This window comes from Aptenodytes patagonicus, chromosome 8 (genome assembly GCF_965638725.1).
Source record: "Aptenodytes patagonicus chromosome 8, bAptPat1.pri.cur, whole genome shotgun sequence".
Taxonomy (NCBI): Eukaryota; Metazoa; Chordata; class Aves; order Sphenisciformes; family Spheniscidae; genus Aptenodytes; species Aptenodytes patagonicus.
Window position 1 is genome coordinate 11,159,616 of NC_134956.1, and position 22,581 is coordinate 11,182,196.

The 22,581-nt window shown below is 54.0% G+C and overlaps 1 protein-coding gene across 2 annotated transcripts; it reads left to right on the top strand.

Moving 5' to 3' along the window:
• Positions 1–5,104: 5,104 nt before the first annotated feature.
• On the top strand, positions 5,105–20,947 carry ABHD6 (abhydrolase domain containing 6, acylglycerol lipase). 2 transcript variants are annotated; one of them, XM_076346348.1, is made up of 10 exons: positions 5,105–5,182; positions 8,899–8,968; positions 10,658–10,801; positions 14,276–14,432; positions 14,839–14,952; positions 15,161–15,293; positions 16,591–16,748; positions 17,597–17,651; positions 18,150–18,250; positions 19,027–20,947. In XM_076346348.1, exons 3-10 carry the CDS (start codon positions 10,683–10,685, stop codon positions 19,201–19,203), a joined length of 1,014 nt encoding a protein of 337 aa, XP_076202463.1. In that variant the 5' UTR covers positions 5,105–5,182; positions 8,899–8,968; positions 10,658–10,682; the 3' UTR covers positions 19,204–20,947. The 2 variants fall into 2 exon arrangements, with proteins under 2 accessions (XP_076202463.1, XP_076202464.1); XM_076346349.1 differs by lacking the exon at positions 5,105–5,182 and adding an exon at positions 8,112–8,158.
• The last annotated feature ends 1,634 nt before the right edge of the window (positions 20,948–22,581 follow it).

The window sequence follows — 22,581 nt, forward strand, 5'->3', positions numbered from 1 at the left end:
GACCCCCAAAGGGGAGTGTGTGGCTCTGGGGAAGCACTGGCAGCGTGGGCAGAGGGTGGTGGTGGGTTATGAGGGGGCAGTGCGGGGACCGGCACCTCCAGGCTGGTGCTCCCCAGATGCCACCACAGCTCTGTTTTCTGGATGAGGGGCCCACGCACTCCCCTTCCAATGTGCTAGGCTTTAAGGTGTTGGGTGTTTCTTAATTTTTATCATTTTTGCCCAAACTGCAGCTCTGTCAACATCCGCTGCGGCAAGGGGAGGTCTGTGGGAGAAGCAAGAAGGGCCAGCCCCAAAGTCACCAATGTCACTGTAAAAGTAGATTCCTTTGGGCAAACAAAATGATCTTTGGGATCTCAGTGACCTGATCACAACCATCGGGCAGAGTATTTTATCGCGGTCTCCTGGAATTTCAAGTTAATAAGTAGCAAAGCACGCAGGCCATTTTGTATTGCTAAAGTTCACAACTGGGCTGCAGACCGAATATGGTCATTTGGGAAGTGGCTTCGATGTCAATCTAATGGCGATATGTGTCCTGGCGTGACCCTCTGCAAATTCGGTATGATTGAGGGTAAAAATATGTGGTGTGCAAGATACATGGTATGTTTTGAATCAACAGGGTCTTCTTTGCTACTTAATCTTTATTTATAATTCTGGAAGGTACATGTTCTACTTAATAAATTACTGCCAGGGCATAATTCCTTTGCTGATACAGGACTCTGATAGGATTTTCTTTTTCAACTTAATACATCAGTATTGTTCAAGCAGTGGTTTAAAGCATGAAAGCCTGCCCACTAAAGCAGTTCAAGGAAAAATATACCTCATCATGGTTTCTTCAACAAGGCCACTTAGCTGAGACATAGGAGAGCACGCAGTAATCTGAAATAAAAGCTTTGACGCATGACGATTAGACAAGGCTTTGAAGTTACCCCTCCATAAAGATATTGCAGCCACTGAATAAGGAGGTTTTTGTGACAATAAGTACACCCTTATTGTTAGCAGTTAAAGATGTAATTAAAATGTGTGTAATATATGCATTAACTTTGAGTAGAGTTAAGAAAGTATTATTTAAAGCTGTTAACAGGCAAGTAGGTCTTGCTTTATAACATTTTAAAAGTCAGGAGGATTTGTTCCTGTGTTTGTCCCAGATTGTGCAATGAAGCCACTGAAGAGTGACGGGGCGGCTGCCCAGAGCAGTGCCCGGAGGTGTTATTTACCCCTGTGCTCCCTGAGAGCTGCTGTTTGCAAACCGGTGTGAGCCGAGATCTTATCCCTGCCCCAGGGGATGAATTTTGGCAGCTGTATGTCATTAAAGTTGCCCTCTGCATGGGGCATGGCGAGGCGTTCCTCGACAGCAGGTCCCATGGGTGGGCTGTGGGGCCATGCCGGGTCCGTGGGGCACCCGCCTGCCCCGGTGCTCTCCCATGCCCACAGTTCCCTGGGGATTGCTCATGGCATTGTGCCGCAGGGCCAACACTGCGTGAGTGGAAATAGATGGGAACGAGTCACCCTGGGAAGATGATTCATTTTGCCAAAGCGGTGTGCCATCACTTGTTATGGTTGCAAACAATCCCGCCATGCTCCCTGGGGCTTCATCACCCAGCAGTGGAAAGTAACATGAAAGCCTTTCATCTGGTGGAGCAACACCACTCCTCAGCTTTGTGAGGTAGAAGCTTCAGTTCTCCACAGCTACCCTGGCCTGAATCCAACCAGAGCTTCCACCTTCCTGTGGAAAACAAGACAGTTTATGTGAAAGTCTCGCTGCCTTGTTTCTGGGGACATAGGACAGCTAATTCTGATTTTTTTTATTTTTTTTTTTTTCCCTGTGGCTACTCTGATTTAGAAATACATTTTGTTTCTAACTGGATCATAAGTCATCCTCTGCCCTGCTCACAGCATTAAAGCTGTGCTTCTGTGCCAGTGGGAAGCTTGGCTCCTGACGCTGGCGTTAGGAATGAGGAATTTTCAGCTGAGGGCCAGGATAGCTGGCGTTGGGCTCCAAAACACTGGCAGCCTCAGGGGGTGATGTGGAGGTGACTCAGTCCTTGGAGCTGCCGCAGCTTTGTGATGAGTTGCATCTGTGGGCTGAGAGGAGAAACGACATGCACAGGGCAGGTCAGTGCAGGCACCGGCCTTTAATTTGAGCTTGCCATGCTACAGCCACCCCAAAAATGGCTTTGCAGGGTCCTCAACGAGGTGCACAGGGAGCTGCTGGGGCTTCCCCTCAAGTCCGGGCTCATCTGTTCTCTGTGGGGACAGGGAGCCCAGTTGTGCCCTGTGCTCCCCCAAAGCCCCCTGTGCCACCTGGAGAGCCCAAGGTCTCCTCCGTTGTGCTGGGACGGAGGAGCAGCCTTGGCCTCCACCTGGCAAATTCATCATGCGGTGAATCATCATTCATCAACCAGTGGTGGCTGGCTCAGGAGAGCCTTGAAGATCCCTCCTTTCCCCATCACCACCAAAGGAGACACTTGATGACTCTTCTCTGTGGTTGCATGCTGAGATTGTGAGAACGGGTTCCCTGGTTAGCTCATGTCATGTTTCGACATAAAACCACTGCAGGTCTCTGCTTCAGCTTCTCTAATTTAAGAGCCATCATTTGCTATGACTATTTCCAGGGGCATTCCCACCACGTGGCCTGGAATAACCACTCGGTGGGTAATCCACCCCTGGCATGAGTCAGTGCTGCCCTGCACATGTCCCATGGGAGCCTGGGGCTGTGCACGAGAATGTTGAACAAACAAATATGACTACAAACAACATTTAAAGGCTTGTGAAATACCTCCCATGCCTGCTTAGGTCACATTAGTGAAAGCTCATCTTTGCTTAGCCTAGCTTGACTGGGAAGCTCTTCAAACAAAACCCAAAAAAAGCTGCACGAAGCTGTGCCTCACCTTCACCGGGCCACCTAAAACCCTCGATTTTGGTTATAAATCTCTTCTGAGAGCTCATGTTATCAAAAGCTTTTGGTTATTGTAGTAAACTCTGACCTGGAAAGCCCTTTACGCCAGTTCTTTCGGCTCTCCCAGCCTGCCAGACCAAAGGGACATCCTTTATCAAAGCACAGATGCGGTGAGGATTTGACCCAATTTGCTTGCATTTACTCAGGAGCTGATCTCATTTCCAATTTAATTAAGTTTTCTCATATTTTTGGGCATATCTTAAAGGTCCATACCAAGCTGATACGTGACCCAGGGGGAATGAAAGTAAATTTGCTTATAGCAAAAGGATATGGGTTGCTGTTTTAAGAAGAATCAGAGCAGATTTTAAATGCAGGTTGAAATGCAGCTCTTGAGAGCAAACAGTGTCATCTGTTGGGAAGAGAGTGCAGGCAACAGACTTGTAACCTAAATGGCAGGCTTAAAAATCCTGTTTCAGGTGTAAAAGTATCAGTGGGATGCTCTGATTTCAACCTTTGTGCCCTTTCCACGGGAAATGTGGCAGAGTTCTGTGCTCCCTGATCACAGCCCAGTCCCAGGACCTGGGAAAGGGACAGACGTCCCCCACCTCCAGGCTTGCTCTCAGGCCTCGTGCAAGGGGGCTGTGCAGTCTCTGTGTGCGGTGCAGCGCTGCATTCCCCTTTGTATCTCTGTGGCAGTTGTATCGCATCCGCTTTACATCCCTGTTGTAACCCCTGTTGTATCCACCCTTGTATCTCCTTGTTGTGACCCTGTTGCAGCTATACCACATTTCCTTTTTAATCCCTGTTGCATCCCCATGGCAACCCCATTGTACAACTTCTGTAGCCTCATTGCATCCTTCTTGTATCCCTGCTGTGTCTCCTTTGCATATCCCCTTACATCCCTGTTGTGTCCCTGTTGCAGCTGCACTGCATTCCCCACTGTACCCCCTTGCACTGCTGTCATGTCTCCCCTTGCACCCTGTTATATTCCCCCCCCCCTTGCACTCCCTGTTGCATTGCCTCTTGAACTACTGCATCGCATCCTTGTTGCAGCCGTGTTTCATTGCCTCTTGCATCCCCACTGTATCCCTATACAGCTGCCTTGCATTCCTCTTGCACCCCTGTTTTATCCCCGTTGTACCCATGTTGCAGCCTCATTGCAGCCCCCTTGGACCCCTGTTGTATCCCTGTCGTATCCCCGTCGTATCCCCATTGCAGCCTCCTTGCATCCCTTTTGCAACCTGTTGTATCAAACCCCTTGCAGCTTCTTTGCATCTCCCACTGCCCTCCTGTTGCATCCCCTCTTGCACCCCTGTTGTATCCCACTTGCACACCCCCGCTGCAGTGCCACTGTGTCCACCTTGCAACCGTGGAAACCCCATTGTGTCCCGCAATTACAACCCTGTTACACCCCCCTTGCACCCCTGCTGCAGCCCTATTGCATCCCTCCCTTGCACCACCACTGAAGTCCCATCACATCCCCCTGTTGCCGCTCCACTGTATCCCCCCCCCCTTGCACCCCTGTTGTACCCTCCCTTGTACCCCCATGGAAGCCCCATTATGTCCCCCCTTGCATCCCTGTTGCAGCTCCATTGCATCCCCCCTTGCACCCCCACTGAAGTCCCATTACATCTCCCCATTGTAGCCGCCTTGCAGCCCCTTCGCATTGTATCCCCCTTGCACCCCACTGCAGCCCCCCTTCCCCCCCCTTGTACCCTCATGAAAGCCCCATTATGTCCCCCCCCCCTTGCACCCCTGTTATATCCCCCTTGCACCCTTGCTGCGGCCCTATTGCATCCCCCATTGCAGCCCCCCTTCCACCCCTGTTGTACCCCCCCTCGTGCCCCCATGGAAGCCCCATTATGTCCCCCCTTGCATCCCTGCTGCAGCCCTGCTGCATCCGCCCTTTGCACCTCCACTGAAGCCCCATTACATCCCCCCATTGTAACCGCCTTGTAGCCCCTTTGTACCCCCGTTTTACCCCCCTTGCACCCCCGCTGCAGCCCTATTGCACCCCCCCCTTGCACCCCCATTTCACCCCCACCACCACCCCTATTGCATCCCCCTTTCCACCCAGTTGTACCCCCTCTACATCCCCCCTTTTCGCATCCCCTCCCGCCCCGCACCGCGCACAGCCGCGCCGCATCCCCGCCTCGCCGCCGCCGCGCTCCGCTGCGCCCCGGCGGAGCCGCCCCGGTACCGGCGCGGAGGGAGGGCGCAACGGAGCCGCCGCGTTTCGCCTCTCAGTCGCTGCCATTACGGCCCGGCACGGCTCGGATCGGCACGGTGAGAGGCGGCGGTGTGTGTGTGTGATACGGGGCTGACGGTAGCAATGCCGGGATGGGGCGGGGGAACGGGGGGGGAACCGGGGAGGGGGGGCCCCGGACGCCGTCCCGGCGTCCGGGGCCCCCCCTCCCCGGTTCCCCCCCCCCCGGTCCCAACCCTGGCATCGCTGGGGGTGGGGAGGGAGAGTGGGCAGGAGATCGGGAGCAAAGCCAAAATGCAAGAAATAATTTAAAATATATATTTTAAGATTTAATTAATTTGCCTTAAAATCCCCCCCCCCCCCCCCCAAATAATCAGAAAATGGGGCACAAAGGGGAGGAGAGCAGCGTTGCATCTCGGCCGCTGCTATTTGGAGGATACCGTCATTTTGCTGGAGGAGGATGCTTTCGGAGGGGGGCTGTGTGCTGGGAGAAGGGACCTGGAGGTGACCCCCAGTACCCCTATTCCATCCCTCCCCACCTCTTTCTTACCCCCCACCCTGGAGAGGGCTGAGTCCGGGTGCACTCGTGACACCAGATGTGCCGTGCATCCTCCGCTGCGTGTGTGCGCGGCAGGATGGGGATGGCGATGGGGTCCGGAAGGAGGACGGGCACGTTATGAATTTCTAAACCAGCGGCTGGCTGGCAGCACAGCCTGCTCCAGTTGTGCTTTTCAGTCGCCTTGTCCCCAGGCTGGCTGGCGGTGACGCTGACGGCTCGCCCCAGCGTGTTCCCAGCTTGGGGTGCAGCAGCGGGGTTGGGGGCCAGCCCAGACTCTCTGGCTCACGTTCAAGAGCCGTGTTGCACAGATACAAACAGGTCAGAGAGGCATGTTCCGTGAAACGGCGCTGCAGAAATAATGATCTCATTTCTGCCATCTATAAATAAATGAAGGTGAAAGGGCACATTTCCTACTCCCGGCTCTCCGGAGGCTGGATTAAGACCGAGAGCTGGCTGGCTGATGGACAGAGATCTTTCAAATATTAATAGATCTTAAATTATAATTTCACTGTGACTGGCATCTAAAAGGTCATGCTGCAAAATATACCACTGAGGAGTCGTAATACTAGTTATGTCGTCGTTTATGGTCAATATTATTTTTCTGGCTGTTGAGGATGCCAAGGGGGAGGTGGTTTCCAAGGGAAATGGCTTACTTGCATGTTTTGGGGTTTTTTTCTTACACAGTCAGTGGTGTGAGTCAGGGTTTCTGGGGACCCCATCTCAGCTGCTGAGGCCCGTCAAAGCCCCCTGTTTCTGCAGCAGGATCTTAAAATTGGTCGATGTTTCTTCTTCTTCAGTTCTTAAAAAAAAAAGTATGCCTAAATGTGCTGCTTAGCTTTCAGTTATTCAGAGTTTTTAGATCTATTGTCGGTCAGACATGGGCTGCTCTGGGAGCAGGGAGCGGGAAGTGAAATGCCGAGCACAGGCAGCAGCCCTGGTTTTGCAGCCCAGTCCTGATGAGCACAGCCCGATACAACCTTTGTGGTTGAATTTTGGCACGTCTGGTCAGTGATGATTCCTGCATTGTGAAAACCCTCCCTGGCCTTGCATGGGGCTGCCCAGCGCGTTAGCTGCCGCTCTGCCCTTCCCAGCCGAGTCCCTCTGCCTTGAGAAAGATTTTGTGCCGCAGCCCCCCAGTGTGCCCCCTCCAGGTACCCCTTGCCAGCTCTTGCCCCGTCAGAGAGGTTGGCTCTGAGACCTGCTCTGTGAGAGATGCTGATCCTGGTGAAGAGTCTCCAGGTCTCCCTGGGTAACAAACCCAGCTGCTTTCACATTTCTGGGATTGCCTTTTTTTTTTTGAACTAAATGCAGTTTTTTGATGCCTCACACTGGGGTGTGCTGCTGCATCTTACATGGGGCTTGGAAAAAATCAATATATACACCTGAGTTGCACTGTTGGGTCTTCTCCAGCCTCCTTGGTGTGACCCAACGAACTTGAAAGAGAAAAAATACCAATGCGGATTCAAACCTTGCTCACAGTAATTTATTGTCCCTTTGTAGGGTGGCCGTGGGGACTGTCATCAACATGCTGTCCTCCGTAGCAACCCGCAGCCGCCTCCCACCTCTTGGCCCCTCTGTTCGCAGGTGATGAGGCACCTGCTTGAATTTGATGCAGGGGAGGAAGTAGGGGACAAGTGGAGATGTGGAGCCTCCCCTTAGCATCTGTCCTTGGTCCATCCATCCTGTTACCTGGGGTGGCTTGTCTGGGGGTGGTCCTCCCATGCGGGACGCATGGTGGTTAGTGCCTGCGGCTTGGCTGCCAGCATGGGAACTGGTGCTCCTGGTTTGGCATCCCGTGCCCTGCTGGGTGCGCAGCCCACTCAGCCTTATCGCCACTGTCATCACACGGCATTTATCAGACTTGCCTAACTGATGCTTGCAAGTAAATTAATGAGGTGCTTGGAGATCCTTCCAGGAAGGCAGTAGCAATGCTTGGGGCCGTTGGCTGTGACTCTTGGTCGCAGGGTGCATCAAAGTGATGGATGAGCTGTTGTCTGAAGTCTTACAGCTGTTACCACGGAGCTTGTTTTTATTTTTAAGCCCATGATGTCTCTCTCTAGTTGGTAACAAAGGACTGTGCCAGGGTCTGGGGCGATGCTGCCTGCTCCCATCCCCAGTGCTGGTGCGGCAGGGAGGGTGCATGTCCCCTGGGCAAAGCACCATCACAGGGGGTTGACACCACAGGTGCTCCCACGTGGCTTTGGGGAGCCAGTGTCCCTGCAGCACTGTTGGGTGCAGGGGTGGTTTTATGGGGCTGGGGGTGCTGGGGGCCAGGGTGCAACCATGGAGCTGAGCCTGCTAGTGTTTCCCTTCCTGCTGCCTCCATCAGGGGTAACCATAGAAATTGGTGGCGATGCTCTGCCCATGGAGAAGGAGGCTTGGCCACGCTGCGGGGCTCCCTGAGCATCCTCGCCCGCTAGGCACCCATGTCTGGCAGGGGCCCCGAGCGGAGCTTGCTGTGTGTGTATGGCTGGCATTGGGCGCCGGGGCTCACACGGTGAGTGGTAGCTGCCATGGCCCTGCCCAAACGCTCCAGTCACAATGGGGCTGGGAGCCCCCTGGGGCACCCCTGGCCCCGCAGCCACAGCAGGGGGGCTCTCTCGGGGATTTTCTGGCTCAAAGCAGCCCCGGGTGCTCATGCGGCATGGCTCCGCTGTTCCTGCTGCACCTCCAGCTTGAATTTCCGTGGCCAAAAGCTGCCGGCAAGTTCAGGTCAGCGTTTTCCTGCCTCTCCAGTAATTTCCTGCGGCTGTGCTACGCTTCAGCCTGACTCGCACAGGGAAGGCTCGGGGAGGGCACCGAGAGCTCTTGGAAAATTACATTTAAGACAAAGAGGAAGGGGATGGGAAGCAGCTTAGCTGGCTTTGTTCTAATAGCTGTAATCACCCAAAGCGCAACCATGAGCCCTGTTTCTCTGGGTGCCGCACAGCCCTGCCGTGTTGGGGGCTGCTGGCGTCAGCTCTCCCCGCAGCGCCGCGCTGGCTTTCACTTCATCTCCGATGGCAGCTTGCACTTTGTTCCTCCTTGGAACAAGTGCCCTTGTTTGGCTTTATTGTACAAAAGACCGTATTTACATAAACAGGGGAAAGGTTGGTCAGAAGGCAAAAATGAGGCATCTTGAAGGGAAGCTGGTGGCTTAAATACCCCAAACTCGCTGTCTTGCCTGGCTACCAAGTCTGAAAGGAGGGAAAAAAAGGAGGAGTATGATTTTAACCTTTTTTTTTCCTCTTCCAACAGCGTTTTCAGACACCGCCGCTACCCACAGAGAGCAGAACCTGTGCCGAGAGGAGGAGGGGATCTCTGCAAAGTAAGCTGTGCTTTTTAAAGGCTTTCTCCTTCTTGTTTTGCTTTGCAAGAGCAGCGGAGGTGGCAGAGGCAGTGACCCCACGCCGGGGAGCGCAGGGGCTCCCACCACCACGCGCTTTTCCCGTGCTTTCTCCTAGCTGCAGCCTCCTCTTGTTACGGGTTGCCGATGGGGATGATGGCAATTTTCTGTGCTTAATTTCTTCTCTGTTTTAGTGACATAGAGAAAGGCAGCAAGTGCTCTCAGGTGGGCTCCCGTGCAGCCCTGCTCTCACGTACACGGTTTATCTGTTGCACAAAGTGTTTATCTATGAACAAGCTGTGCAGAGATCAAAGATCTTTCTACAACATGTTAATTAAACGAGTAATGGCGTGTTGAGGCTTGAAGAAGGAAATGAGGTTTAGCTTTGTTAAGGAAGTGCCTGGTGGAAATATTTACAGTATTCCTCAAATTTCAGTTATTCCTATTTTCCCTGGGGCAAGAGAGCAAACCTGGCTGTTGCTTCAGAGGTTCTGTAAACCATTTTTCTTGGTCATGTGTAATGTGGGCGTTTGATGTGATCCAGTGTGACGGCGTTGGAGGGGGAGAGGATGTGACTGTGGCGATTCAGTTCCTGTTTCACAGCATAACATACAACACACCACATACTGCCGTGAGTCTTGCAGGAAACAGAAATAAATCTGCCTGTCCTGGCACGGAGAAATGTGGTGGTGATGATGGGGGGAGAGCAGGCACTGGAAACATCTCATTTTAGAAATGTGTGACAAAAGAGCTAGCGCTAAGGAAAGGGCAAGACATAAGTTGGTTAGCAGCGGGAATTAGAGGAGATGTGTGTGCGACGGGGTTTAATCTCTTAATGAGAAAAATATATCCTGGCTGCCTGTGGTGGGGTGAGTTCAGGGACAAGTATGGCATTGCGTGAAAGCTCGCCCTTGCCCCCTGTGTCCTCCACCTGCTGCCCCTGAGATTTGTCCGAAGGGTGCTCGGGAGCCAGGATGGGACTTGTGATCGACAGCCAGTGCAAAATGCCCGCAGGGCAGGAGCAAGGATGTGGGGACAGGGATGAATTTGTCTCAGATAAGGGCTGGTCGCCAGAGAGCACCCTGCCAGGTTGTTTCCTTCAGTTCCCAAGCCCATTAATAGGCTCTGCTCCCTTGATTAGTTGGTGCCTGTGCGGAGCAGTAATGAGAGCCGGGCTCAAGCCATCAATTCTAGGTCAGTGGTTGTGTGCTGGGGATTTTGGGATCGGGCAGCGGGAGGGGAGCTGAAGCTGGACGCCCGCCTCTGAAAAGCAACGTGGAGCCTGTGTTAAGGCAGCCCTGCCTGCACCCATCAGGGGGGAAAGGCTGCCTGCACCCATCGCGGGGAGGGCTGTGCTTCCCCTGTCTGCAAAGTGTCCCAAGGGCCACGTCGCACCCCATTGCTCAGGACGTGGTCCGTGCCTGTTAGGAGGCTCATTGCCCATTTGAGATGTGCTCTCCTGAGAGGATAACATCATAATTAGATCCATTAAGGAGCCAGAAGAAATAATCTAGTTTTAAAACTGAAAGAGACTTTCCTGTGCTCCTGAGCAGTATCCTTTGCCTCTCGCAGAGCTGCTTTCCTCTTTCCCTGGCAGCAGAGATGTCATTTAGCATCCACTTGTCATCGTTTCTGGTGTTTAACCTCTGATCCTTCCCTAAATGTGGGCAGGTGAGGCCGGGCAGTGAACAGCAGCATGGACCTGGATGTGCTGAACATGTTTGTCATCGCCGGCGGCACCCTGGCCATCCCCATCCTGGCCTTTGTGGCCTCCTTCCTCCTCTGGCCCTCAGCGCTCATCCGCATCTACTACTGGTGAGTTCATTAGCCCGGCTGCTCTCATTTTAGCGCAGGGGTGGAATCACTGCTGGTGCCTAGCAGGTCCCTGCACCCTCGCACACACACAGGTGCACAAAGAGCTGGTGGGCAGCAAGACGATGCGGACAGAGGTGGGTGTTCCTGCCCGTGATGGCGATAGGAGCAGGTAAGGTGGGGTTTTCCAGGGGCATACCAGCTGTGTGTATGTTTAAGCATCTCTGGAAGAAGAAAATGGCATATTCTTATTGCTTTTTGGCTGCTGAGGCTTATGTCTGTTGGGGCAGCCTCAGCTGGGCTGCGGGACATCTCCGAACCTTTCTGGGTTGTTTCCCCCAAGGACGGGACTGCAGCTGGGAAAAGCATCGCCGTTGCTGCCCATCCCCCAGGCTGGCAGCCCCAGCAGGCTGGTGACCTCCTGCCTCCTCAATGCAGCTGTCGATGTGGGTGTCCTCAGCTCTGCCACGGCTCCCCGGGCTCATGTGCTCCCTCCTGGTTACCAGCCTGCTCAGCAGACAGGGACTTTTCTCTCGCTAGTAGTTACAGACGAGGCTTTTCTCATTCTCTCCCTCTCTTCTGGATTGGAGCATCAGAGAAGATGGAGTGATGCTTTTCCTTACCCCCTTGCATCTTGTCCTTTCCGATTAACAGCAGGCAGGCACTACATTCCTCAGTCCTTGTCTGTCCCTGGAAATAGTGATAAGCACACTGGCGGCTTTCCTGTCTGGGTTTGTTGCAGAGGAAAGCTGGAATAACGCTCCCTTCAGAAGTCGGGGCAGCGTCTCATCACCCTGCGCGGGCAGCAGCAGGCAGCGCGGCAGGCTGCCCTCACGTGCTGCTGGCAGATGGTGGCTCCTGCAGTTTTGCTCACGGGGTGTTTCCAAATCAAAGTGACCTCCTGTGAGAGAAGGACGTTAACCCACCCCAGCACTCAGACGCAGCAGCGTGATGAAGCCTGTTTTTCTAACGGCACATTTATTAGCAACCTTTTAATCACAGCATCCGGGGACTGACAGAGAGGAGGGGGGATGGGATGAAAACCCCAGTGACTGGATCGGCACGGGAGAGAATTTATTCCCATTGTGCATCGCCTGGGGACCTGCAAGGCCAAACGTCGCTCTGCAAAGGACAGCAGGCGGTATGACAGCCTCCTGCCCTGGGGATGTCAGGGCTGGTGCCCGGGGACAGGTCCAGTCAGTACCGGGTTTGTCAGTCAAAGGGGTTTTTTTTCCTTTGGACATACGAGCGGCTGGTGGAAGCCAGGGAGGACCCTGATGGGCTCAGGTTCAGAGGAGGATCAGCGGAGAAATGCTGCCATGCCAGAGCAGAGTGAGTGTGATCAGGGTGAAGCCTTCAGAGGGATGTGGGCAGGGGTAGCAGGACAGGACAAAGGAGGCAGAAGGGGCTGATGCCGGGGAGCTTTGAGGAGCCAGGTTGAGCGGGAGGTAGAGAAGACCCTGCCTCCTTGTCCTTCGGGGTTGTAAATTAGGGGCTGAGTGAAAATGCACCGTGGGTAGGTCGGTCTGTGTTCAGCTGAGGGACGGAGCATGTGAGCAGAGATCAGCAGGGCTGTTTTCTTTTGAAGGGTGAGTGCCCTCATCTCTCTCTCAGTGTTTCTGGTAGCATTGGCATCTTGCAGGAGTGACTGCAATGCTCTGTGTTTCATGGGCACCTCGTTTCTTAGGGACAGCGGGCGAGAAGAGCGGGTTTGCCCTTTACTCTTCCTTTCCTATTTGCTTCTTTCCGAGTTGGCTTTTTTTGCGGCGAAATTGTTGTTTCCCCATCAGCAGAGGCAGGAGAGTGGGCAGGCAGCATGCCATGCTGCCCCCTGCTTTCAGCCCAATGCGGCTCCAGCTTTGTGGCACAGCTCCTAGGAAGTCCCCAGGAGGTCCCCAGGGACGCTTCTCCCTTCTCCCACCACTCACTGCCCCCCTCACTGCTGGTCTGCGTGTCCTCAGCCAGCGCGGCCAAGGGTCATGCAGGAGCCCCGTCACTGATGGCCTTGCTCCCTCCCCTGCAGTTAATGTGCCTTCCTGCCAGGCGTGACATCTGGGGCTGCCCCACTGACCCCGGCCGCAGAGCCTACCTGCTCTGCCTGCTCTGCTGCCAGGGGTTAATCAGTTTAGCTGCTGCTGCTAAGCGTGTTAGCACCTTGCGAGGGATCAGTTCAGCTTTGCACAGATTATTTTGCCTTCTGCTGAATTGATCCATCAGGATCAGTTGCTAAAAATATTATCATCTTTCCCATCGGTAGTTTACACTGGTGCCTCTGAGGCGAGGACTCTTAAGACACTTATTCAGGGAGAAATTCACCTCTCCTTGTAGGACCAGCATAGAACCGAGATGCTGCTTAAGTCCCACTAACTCCCTCCAAAAAGGGATTATGCTAAAAGAGGATTGCACTATGCATAAGCTTTGAGTGGGCAGAGAGCTAGGACAGCCCAGCAGTGTTGGTGACCTGCTTTTTTGTCTCAAATAAATTCTGATATCATGTATAAAAGTATTTGCCAGTATCTTGGCCATCAGGAGTAGCCCGGTAGTTGTCCTGACAAGGGTTACATCTGATCATAGGGGAAATGCAGAGAAAGCATGCCTGCTCCTCCACCTTGGACTGCACGTACACATCATGTGTCCAAAGTGTCACTGATAATCTCTGCCCAGGTCCCCTCTGGCTGGCAGTTTCACTGCATCCTCTTTGAGCAGGCTGCAAGCGTGCACTGGCAGCAGCTGTCTGTTTTCTTGCTTTTGGAGGAATAACCTAGGTTTCCTTGGGGTTAGCCCGGTGTCTTCTGGGGTGTTTGACCCTGTGTAAGGACGGTACTCTCCAGTCCTTCGTGTGTGTGTAAACACATTTTTAAAGATTGTCTAATTGGCATATGGGAACCGGGTTTCTGTGGTGCTCCTGGTGATGCAGGTGTTTTGGCTGGGATTGGTATGCTTGTCTGTGGGGTGATGTTATCCCATGGCTGCAGGGCTGCAAGGCTGTGCCCAAATAAACCCCTGACAGATCCACCTTACCCACCTGGAACAAGGCCTGCCTGTCCTGCATGCTGCCTTGCAATGTGTTCTACCTTTCTCTCTTGAGCCTCTCTCCTCATACCAACATTGGGGTGTTTTCAGTTTTAGAGTTGTTATTTTGGCCCATTTCCATTGCCAGATTAGTTATTTGTGGTCTTTTTTGAAGTTTTTAACAAATAGAGTGTCTCCACAAGTCATCTGCAGTGCAGCCATGAATAGCCAGCTGCCAGTACTACACATGTAAGGGATCACATGTAAGCACAGGGTCTGGTCCAGGGACCAGATGCTCAGAATTAGTCCCAGTTAGTGCCATGATGGCACCGGTGTGAGCCCAACCTAACTGGCCTTACCAAACTAGCGAATCTGCAGCTCAGTTTGGACCTGTCACCTGGCCTATATTGCCACTGGGCCCTGGTCTTGCCTCGCTCACTGGTGTTGTTTTCTCCTTCTTTCCAGGTACTGGCGCCGAGCCTTGGGTATGCAGGTTAGATATGCCAACTACGATGACTATCAGTTTTGTTATTCCTATAGAGGGAGACCTGGATACCGACCATCCATCCTGATGTTACATGGGTTCTCAGCTCACAAAGACATGTGGCTGTCAATAGTCAAGGTGGGACTCCATTTCTATCATGTTGCTACTTAGTGAGAATCGATGGTCCTGGGCTTGAGGGTGGTGTGGGGACCCAACGGTTGCATGCATGGGATGTGATGATTGCTGTAACATGCTAGAAAAACCCTCCTTAGCTCTGTGCTTGTTGCTTGTTGGATCCTTTTCATCCCTATGACATGCAGAGCTGCAGGGGAAGAGCAGTACGTACCTGCCTCCTCCATGAGAAGCGAGTCTTGGCCATGGTTTCTCATCATGACATCCTTGGTACATGAGCTGACTTATTCTGGTGCACGAGTAACCAGGGCTGCTGGGAGGAGAGCGACCTCCCTGCTCCCACCTGTGGTCACCAGTTTCCATCCCTGGGCAGTTCCCCTGCGCCATAACCGCCCCTGGTTTGTTTCTGCAGTTCCTGCCAAAGAACCTGCACTTGGTGTGTGTTGACATGCCCGGGCACGAGGGCACGACCCGCTCAGCCTTGGACGATTACTCCATTAGTGGGCAAGCTAAGAGAATACACCAGGTAATGCCCCAGTATTGCATCGCCTCTGCAGAGGGATGCAGGGACATGAGGGATGCTAAGCCCCATGGGCCCTGCCTCATGCAGCCCCGCTCCCTCCCTTCCCAGGCAGCCAGAGCCACCAACCTCAAGCTTTTCTGTTGAATTTCTCTAATGACCCCATGCGGTTGCTTCCTCTCCCCTAACAACGCTCCTTCTGCTCCCCTGCCAGTTCGTGGAGTGCATCAAGCTGAACAGAAAGCCGTTTCATCTGGTTGGCACTTCCATGGGGGGAAACGTTGCCGGCGTCTATGCTGCCCAGTACCCAGAAGACATTTGCAGCCTGACCCTCATCTGTCCTGCAGGTGGGCAATGCAGGGGACGCGAGATGGGGAGAGGGCAAGCAGGAGCTGGTGCAAAAGCCCAGAGCAGCGCTGGGAGCAAAATAGGCTTTTAGTGCAAAGCATTTTGAAATCATTTGTATGTACAGTCTGAAAATCTCTGGCAGGGCATGGAAGGAAATCACAGCCTTGTCCTGACTGCTCTTCTCCAAGGCTTTGGAGTTTGCCACGCTATGCTGTGGTTAGAGCTGGGACTAGGGCAAATGGGACAAGTCCTGCTCTGGAAGAAAATGCGTTTCCCCTTGGGGTGGCAGCTGTTTTATGTGGCACATCTGTAGCCTCTCGGTTCTGGAGGTGCAACCCAGGCAGCAATGGGAAAAGCCTCCCCAGCCTGGCTGCTTGAGACCCCCAGTGTGCCGGAGGGCTGGGGCTTCGGGAGCTGGAGAGCTCCGTCCTCCCACGTTTAGGTGCTCCCCTGTTTGGGTGCTCCAAGCAGGAAGAGCGCTTCGGGGATGGGTGCAGGTCAACAGGGTGTCTCTGTGCCCATGCAGCACCCCTCCATCTCCATTGTGCCCTTGGCTGGGGGGCTCGGTGGAGCCTGGGCATGACATGCGACAGGAGGCACGGGGGTTTGGCAGGGAGCTTCTCTGCCGGGGAGGGCTTTGCTGCATCCCGGTTGTTATAGCAGCTCCTTCCCCCTCCCACGCAAGGAAATTGGCTCCCAGATAAGCAATAAGTAATGAAGCAAAGCGACTGTTACCTAGCTACCAGGTTCTGGGGGCGGCAAAATTCCCCCTCCTCTCTGGGAGAGGTGTCGGCTGACTCTCCGGGTGTTTCTGGATGTGAAACCTCTGTGTGGCGGCTGCAGAGAGGTTTGGGGTTAAGCCGCTGGGGGATTTTTCCCCGTAGTGGTGCATGCGCATGGAGCTTCTGAAACTTTCTGTCCAACCCTCTTCTGTGGCAGGCTGGGCACGGGCACTAATATTTGCATCCGCTGTCCACATAAAAATAAACACTATAGCTTTTGCCGAAGCATTCATGCCTGTCTACAGGGAACACACCTCGTGTTGCGTCAGCCCACGGGGCTCGGTGGTGTCAAGCCCTGGAGCAGGAGGAGGCTGGGGTATCTCTGGGTACATATTAAGGCTGCTGTATGTACAGATTTTATTCTCCCCCTCTGCTTTTTTTTTTTTTTTAATGATTGAGCAAGCAGCAGGCCAGAGGCAGGGATGATGGAGGTCAATACAGCAATGCTCTGTCACTAGGCCTGTTGAGGTCTCATCCAGGTTTTAGCTTGTGCCCCCCTTCTCGTTCGACCCAGGCCTGCCGAGTACCACCGACAGCAAGTTCATTAAGCAGCTCCGGGAGCTGCAAGAGTCTGAACGCATCGACAGGATCCCTTTAATTCCCTCGACTCCCGAGGAGATGGCAGATATGCTGAAGCTTTGCTCCTACGTTCGCTTCAAGGTGCCACAGCAGGTGAGGAGCCTGGGCTGGCTGCGGCACCCAGGAAAGGGGGGCACAGATGGGGGGGGCAGGTTTGCTTCTCCCCAAGCCTGCGTGGCGGCAGCCGAGGCAATGCCAGGAGCGGAGGCAGTGCTGCCATCCCCCCATCACCCAGGCGGGACACCCCCGGCCCTGCTCCCAGCACCTTTCCAGCACTTTCCCTTCAAACCCACTTTTCCCAGCTCCCTCCGGCAGCGCCCACTGAAATTCCTCCTCCCATGAGGTCTTTGGCAGCAGGCTGGCGTGTCAAACAGTTTTTTAGTAAATATGGCTGGCAGGAAGCATTAAAAAACTAAGGCGGCTGTTGTCCGGCCTGGAGGGGGATTGTTTGTTGCTATTTAAGCAAAAGCGATGGAAATGTTAATCACCTCATTGTCAGGCGAGAGGAACTTGGCAAGGGGCTCGCCATTAAGCTGGTTTTCCTTAGGAAGTCTGAGATGAGTAGATTGTAGAGTAAGAAAAAAATGTAAGGTAACGCCAAGACCTTTTTTTTGTTGGCAAAAGAATAAAAGAAAGAAGAAAAGCACAGTCATGGCTGAGGCGGCAGCAGGCCGTGGATAGCTGGCCTGGGGGAGAAATTCGGGTTTGCATCATAAAAGACAAAACCACTTGTTGCTGAAATACATGTTACTTAAGCACGGTTGCAACAGCCAGACGTGCTTAGGAAGGAGCTCACGCCGGGGCCAGGCTGCGCAGGGCATGTTGGGGTGGCGGGGGCATGCTCCCGGCCCCCTGCCGCGCACAGGGTGATCTCCGGCACGCTCAGCCCTGTGTGGGGCACGGATCCCCCCCCCAGCAGCTCTCCTCTGCTCTCCCTGCAGATCCTCCAGGGCCTTGTTGACGTTCGCATCCCACACAATGATTTTTACCGGAAACGTAAGTGTGCGGCGGCAGCCCCTCTCGCCAGGCTTTCCAGGCAGACCACTGGGGCATGGGGACAGGCTGTCCTCAGCCCCCGTGTCCCCTGCACGCCGCCTGACCCCAGCACCCCCCTGCTGCCTTGCTTGAGGGTGGGAGGGGGCAACGTGATTAAGAGATTTGGGGATGCACCTTGGTCGCTGGTAGCAATCCACTGCCACCCCCGTGGGCGGTGGGGTTGCTGCTTCGCCCTCACCCTCCCAGCTGGGTTAATTAGTATGTTTAGTAATATTAAGTTATAGTAATACCTATGAGGAGACAGGCTTGGAGGAGGATCTCTCTGTAGCGGGGCTTGGTGGCAGTGCAAGGACAGCCCATCGGGTCTCTCCCTATCACCCCTGCCTGGGGTTTCCCACCGAGGGGATGCTGGCAGGGCTGGCCCGCAGGGACCTCTGTGAGAAGAGAAGGCAAAGCATCCCTCTTGCATAGGACTGACTCTCTTCTTGCCCCCACTAGTGTTTTTAGAAATCGCGGGTGAAAAGTCCAGGCACTCTCTCCACGAGAACATGAGCAAGATCAAAGCACCAACGCAGGTCATCTGGGGAAAGCAGGACCAGGTACACGGCCCCCTCCACCTCCCCCGTGGGACCGTGCCTCCATCTCTGCCCGTGTCCACCCGCAGGAGCACGGCACGGGCTGTGCTGCCGAGCTGTGCACTGCTCTGCAGCGAGCTGGCACACGTGTGTCCCCATCCCCGGTGGGTTTGGACACGGGGGCTTGGCGGCGTGATGGGTGGAAAGCTGCCAGCCAGCGCAGGGCCAGAGGGAGGAGAGGGCAGAGCTGGGCTGGGGAGGGCAAGGGGGTTGGGGGGGGGCAGGTGCCAGCGCCGCAGCAGGCGTGGGCTGGGAAGAGGAATAAAGTGCCAGCAAAGAGAGTTGTCCTGGCAACTGGGGAGAAATGTGCTGTCTGTGGGCAGGCGGCGAGGCAGAGGCATGGGGCTTCCATCTCTTGTTCCATGTTTCTGTGTAGGGATGGTTATGGAGGGAGGAGCGGGGGTGGCAGGAGGAAGGAGGCAAGCTGCAGGCATGCGAAGGGCTGTGCAAATGCAAAGGTGCAAGCGTTTGCTTGCAATGTCCCCTTTGCACTGAGCTGGCAGCCAAAAAGCATCTAAGAGAGTTCCCTGCAGCATACTGAGACTGGCACCGTGCAGCCTCCCTGCCCTGTCCCCAGACGTGGGTACCACGTGATGGGGCTGCCATCACAAGGACCATGTCCGCATCCCTGCTCAGCATCTCACTTGGACTTGCGAAGGCAGCTCCAGTGGGGTTTCTACGGTGGCCAGCAAAACCTAGCTCTGCCCGTGGGAGTGACTATTTTTTCCCCTGCCATCCAGGTCCTGGATGTTTCTGGAGCCAGTGTTTTAGCGAGCGCTATCCCAGACTGCCACATGTACATCCTGGAGAACTGCGGGCACTCGGTGGTGGTGGAGCGGCCCCGCAAGACAGCCAACCTCATCCTGGAGTTCCTGGCACTACTGCACAGCATGGACAACAACAAGAAGCAGGCGTGAGCGTGGCAGGGAGCCGAATGCCCACGCCAGGTCTTTTAAATTGTAAAGTACTGCAGCTTTGATAAGTTCTCAGGGATCTTGTATGAATCGGCGGGGTGAATGTGCCAAAGTCCCTGAGGAAGGCGGAATGACTGATACCTAAACCTATAGCACCACCGGCAAAGCGACCTAGGGGTCATTGAGCAACCTCCATAGATACAGGAACGGAAGCAGAATCTCTCCCTTTTCTACTTAGAGGTAAAGTAGGAACGAGCCGAAATCACCAAGCGCTAGCCATGCAGCGTGCTGAAGCTCTTATGCAGCCGCCCATCTTACCCGAGTTACCGGCACGTAGTTGTTAATGACATTTACCTAAACTATATAAGAAACGTAGGAAGGAGGAAGCGTCCTGGACTGAGACTTACAATATTTCTACTACTTAGAGTCCGTCACGTTGCATGCTGCCGTGCTGTAAGAGAACCCCAGTGCTCCAGGCGTCTGCTCGAGTGCTCTTTGTGTAGCTCCTTAACTCATGATTTATGCAGAAAACAACAGAAAACTTCATGCGTGGAAGTCCAATGACTGTATGTGCAAAAATGTTTACACTTTGAGTGGGTTTTTTTAAATCCCCGAACAGCTCTTGCGTATATGTAATGCCTTAACATTGCCCAGGGTACAGCGCCCATGCGCAGCCCGCCTCGCCCAGGGGATGGTTCCCCCTGAGGGTGAACATAGCAAGTGAAAACTCGGGGTGCAGACAGCAGCTTTGCCACCGTTGTGCGAACTGGAGGGATGGAAAACTCCCAGAGTGATTCAGTCCCTGAGCCCGAGTCAGCAATAAGCCCGTGGGCAGGGTGCGAGTCAGCAAACTCGGGCAAACTCTTGTCTCAGCTCTTCTATCACGTCGTGCTGCTGAACTCATTGATGTAAATAACAATTTTCTTATTGAATTCCATGAATTCTGTGAATGCCGATGTCACCGAAACCAGACGTGAGGAGGGGTGGGAGTGGGCTGTGTATGCGAATAGCACGGGGGTGCGGGCTCCTGAGCTCGCTGGGCGTCGAGGAGGGGGACAGCTCGCCTGCGAGGCGCTGAGTGGTGGCGTGGAAACATACAGTGTGCTTGTGCGCCCTCTTGATGGTTTATAGCTCCTGACTGAGTGAAATTATAGATAGAAATGGGCAATGCAGACAAGCTACGCTTTGCAGCCTGCAAGGTGATGTATGGGGGCAGATCCTGCACCTCCCTGGGTGCAGTCCCTCGCCACGTGTCCCAGGGCGAGAGGGCTGGTCCTGGTCTCAGCAGGACGAATGGCTGCTGGAGGGCAAGGCGGTGCGTGGTTCTCTCGAAGGCAAAGCAGCAGGCAGCCGTCACCCCTCAGTCACCCCCAGCCCTCCTCGGGGGTTGACACCGGGTGCTGCTAGAGCCCTCCTGCAGACCAGGTACGCACGCTTGCAGGGCTGACAGCCATCTTCTTGCTGTCTTTCTGAGGTACCCCAATCTGCACATATATCTGAAACTCCCCGTCAGCTTCTCTGCTCTTTTCGAGAGAAGAAACATTGTTCTTTTAGAAAATTAGAAATTTGCTGTTAATGGCTTGGTTATTGTTTCTACTACAGGAGTTGACTAAAAAAAATAAATTGCTGATAGTTTTATGTGGTAAAAGCCAGAAGAAGTTGTTAGGTATCTATATGGTTTCTCGTATGCCACAGATTGCTGTATGCAGAGGGTTTATATGGCTATTAAAATCTAGTGATTTAAGGAGTCCGCCATGCAATGATAATTTTTTCCTTTGGGGATGGAAGGGGCTGTAGTGTGGGATGGTGCACAGCACAGGGGACTTGCTCTGCTTCTTCTTTCCTCCCCGCATTTCTGGGAGATGCAGGTTTTGCCTCGAGGACTACTTAATAGTGTCAAGAAAGATGGTGAAGACTGGGAAGGCTCGTGTCTCATCTCTTCAAAGACAACAGGAGTTTTGCTTTTTTTCTTTTTATTAAGAGGAGGTGGCCCTAAACACTCAAGAAGCAAAATAAAACCTCAAGGGGCAGGGGAGTTAGGTTTTAAGCACAAAGATTCCTCTTAAAAATCTTGAAAGCGTGTTAAATACCAATTTCAGCTGTAATTACAAGTCTTACTGAATTCATAGTGTGCTGGGAACAGCATTACATCAATAATCCAGGCAAAAGTATTTGCATTTCTGCTTTCCCCAGGAGGCTGCTTTGTGTGACAGAAGAGCTGCAGGGAAGGCTGGGGAACATCCTCCTGGCACCTTGTCCCCCTGCCCGGGCCCTGCTGCGGCACCCTGGCTGCACTGTAATGCAAAGGTCGAGGTGAGGGTGGCTGTGGGAAACCTAATAATTACTGCAGCGCAGGGGGCCTCTCACTTCTGGGCAGGGGCTGGGATGGCTCAGGGCGTCTGCGTCACGCGTTGCAGCCTCTCATGGTTCGGTAACAAAAATCCCAGGTGTATTTGGGAGGGGGTGTCTGGCTGTTGGCCCTGCTCGCCCCATCTGCATGGTCGAGGGCGGCTGCCGCTTGCTCCTGCATGCTCCGGCTGTGCCCGTGCAGAAGCTGGCCCTATAGCAGCAGCTGAGCCCACTGAAGAGAGGCAGTGAGGGAAGCTGCCTGCACCTGGAAACACACCTGAAAGCACACCCAATAACACTGGTCGCTATTCCCACTAACCCTCATTTCCAGCTGGGAGCCAGAAAAGCCCCACACCATGGCCCCGTGGCCCTGGCTGCAGGGCAAGGGCTGCTCTCATGTTTTCAGCTGCTGCCCCCTTGGCACTGACCCCCCCCTGTGAGCCCCAGCCACCCCCCAGGTAAGGCTGCGTCCCCGGGCTGTGCGTGGGGCTTGGGAAGGGGCAGAGGCTCCCAGCGGGTTTGTCTGTCCTGTGGGCAGGGCTGGGGGAACCATAGGGAAACCAGTGGATCCCAGTCACAGTGAGCCTGGGCACTGGGAACCTGCACATAGCCTGAGCATCCTGGGGTGGCGGGAGGGAGTTTGCCTTTTGGTTTGCTGCCCAGTGTTTAAGTGTTGTTTTCCTTGTAATTATGTGAATAAACCAGGTCTGTGCTGGGGCTGGGCTGGGTGGCAAGGCACACGGCAGCGGAGGCTGGTATAAAAGCTAAGTAAGAGGAATCAGCCCTTGACTGTTATGGGTCTTGCAAAGGCTGATTCGCTGTATCCTGAAAAGAGGTTGCAAAACACAGCAGGACCGGCTCGCTAATAAATCTAATGAGCAAGCTGTTTTGCTGCTCAGCATCCAGGTCCATGGTGGTGCCTGTTGCCCCGCTCCCAGGGTGTCGGTGGGAGCACGAGGGAGAGAGCTGGTGGCAGCTGCTCCTGGGCACTCGGTAGGTGCCCAGCTGCTGCTGAAGGGGAAAGTGTGGTGC

Coding starts and splice junctions, on each gene's coding strand:
- ABHD6 (XM_076346348.1), top strand. CDS start 10,683: ATGGACCTGGATGTGCTGAACATGTTTGTCATCGCCGGCGGCACCCTG. Junction 10,802..14,275: donor CTCATCCGCATCTACTACTG/GTGAGTTCATTA, acceptor CCTTCTTTCCAG/GTACTGGCGCCGAGCCTTGG. Junction 16,749..17,596: donor GCTTCAAGGTGCCACAGCAG/GTGAGGAGCCTG, acceptor CTCTCCCTGCAG/ATCCTCCAGGGCCTTGTTGA.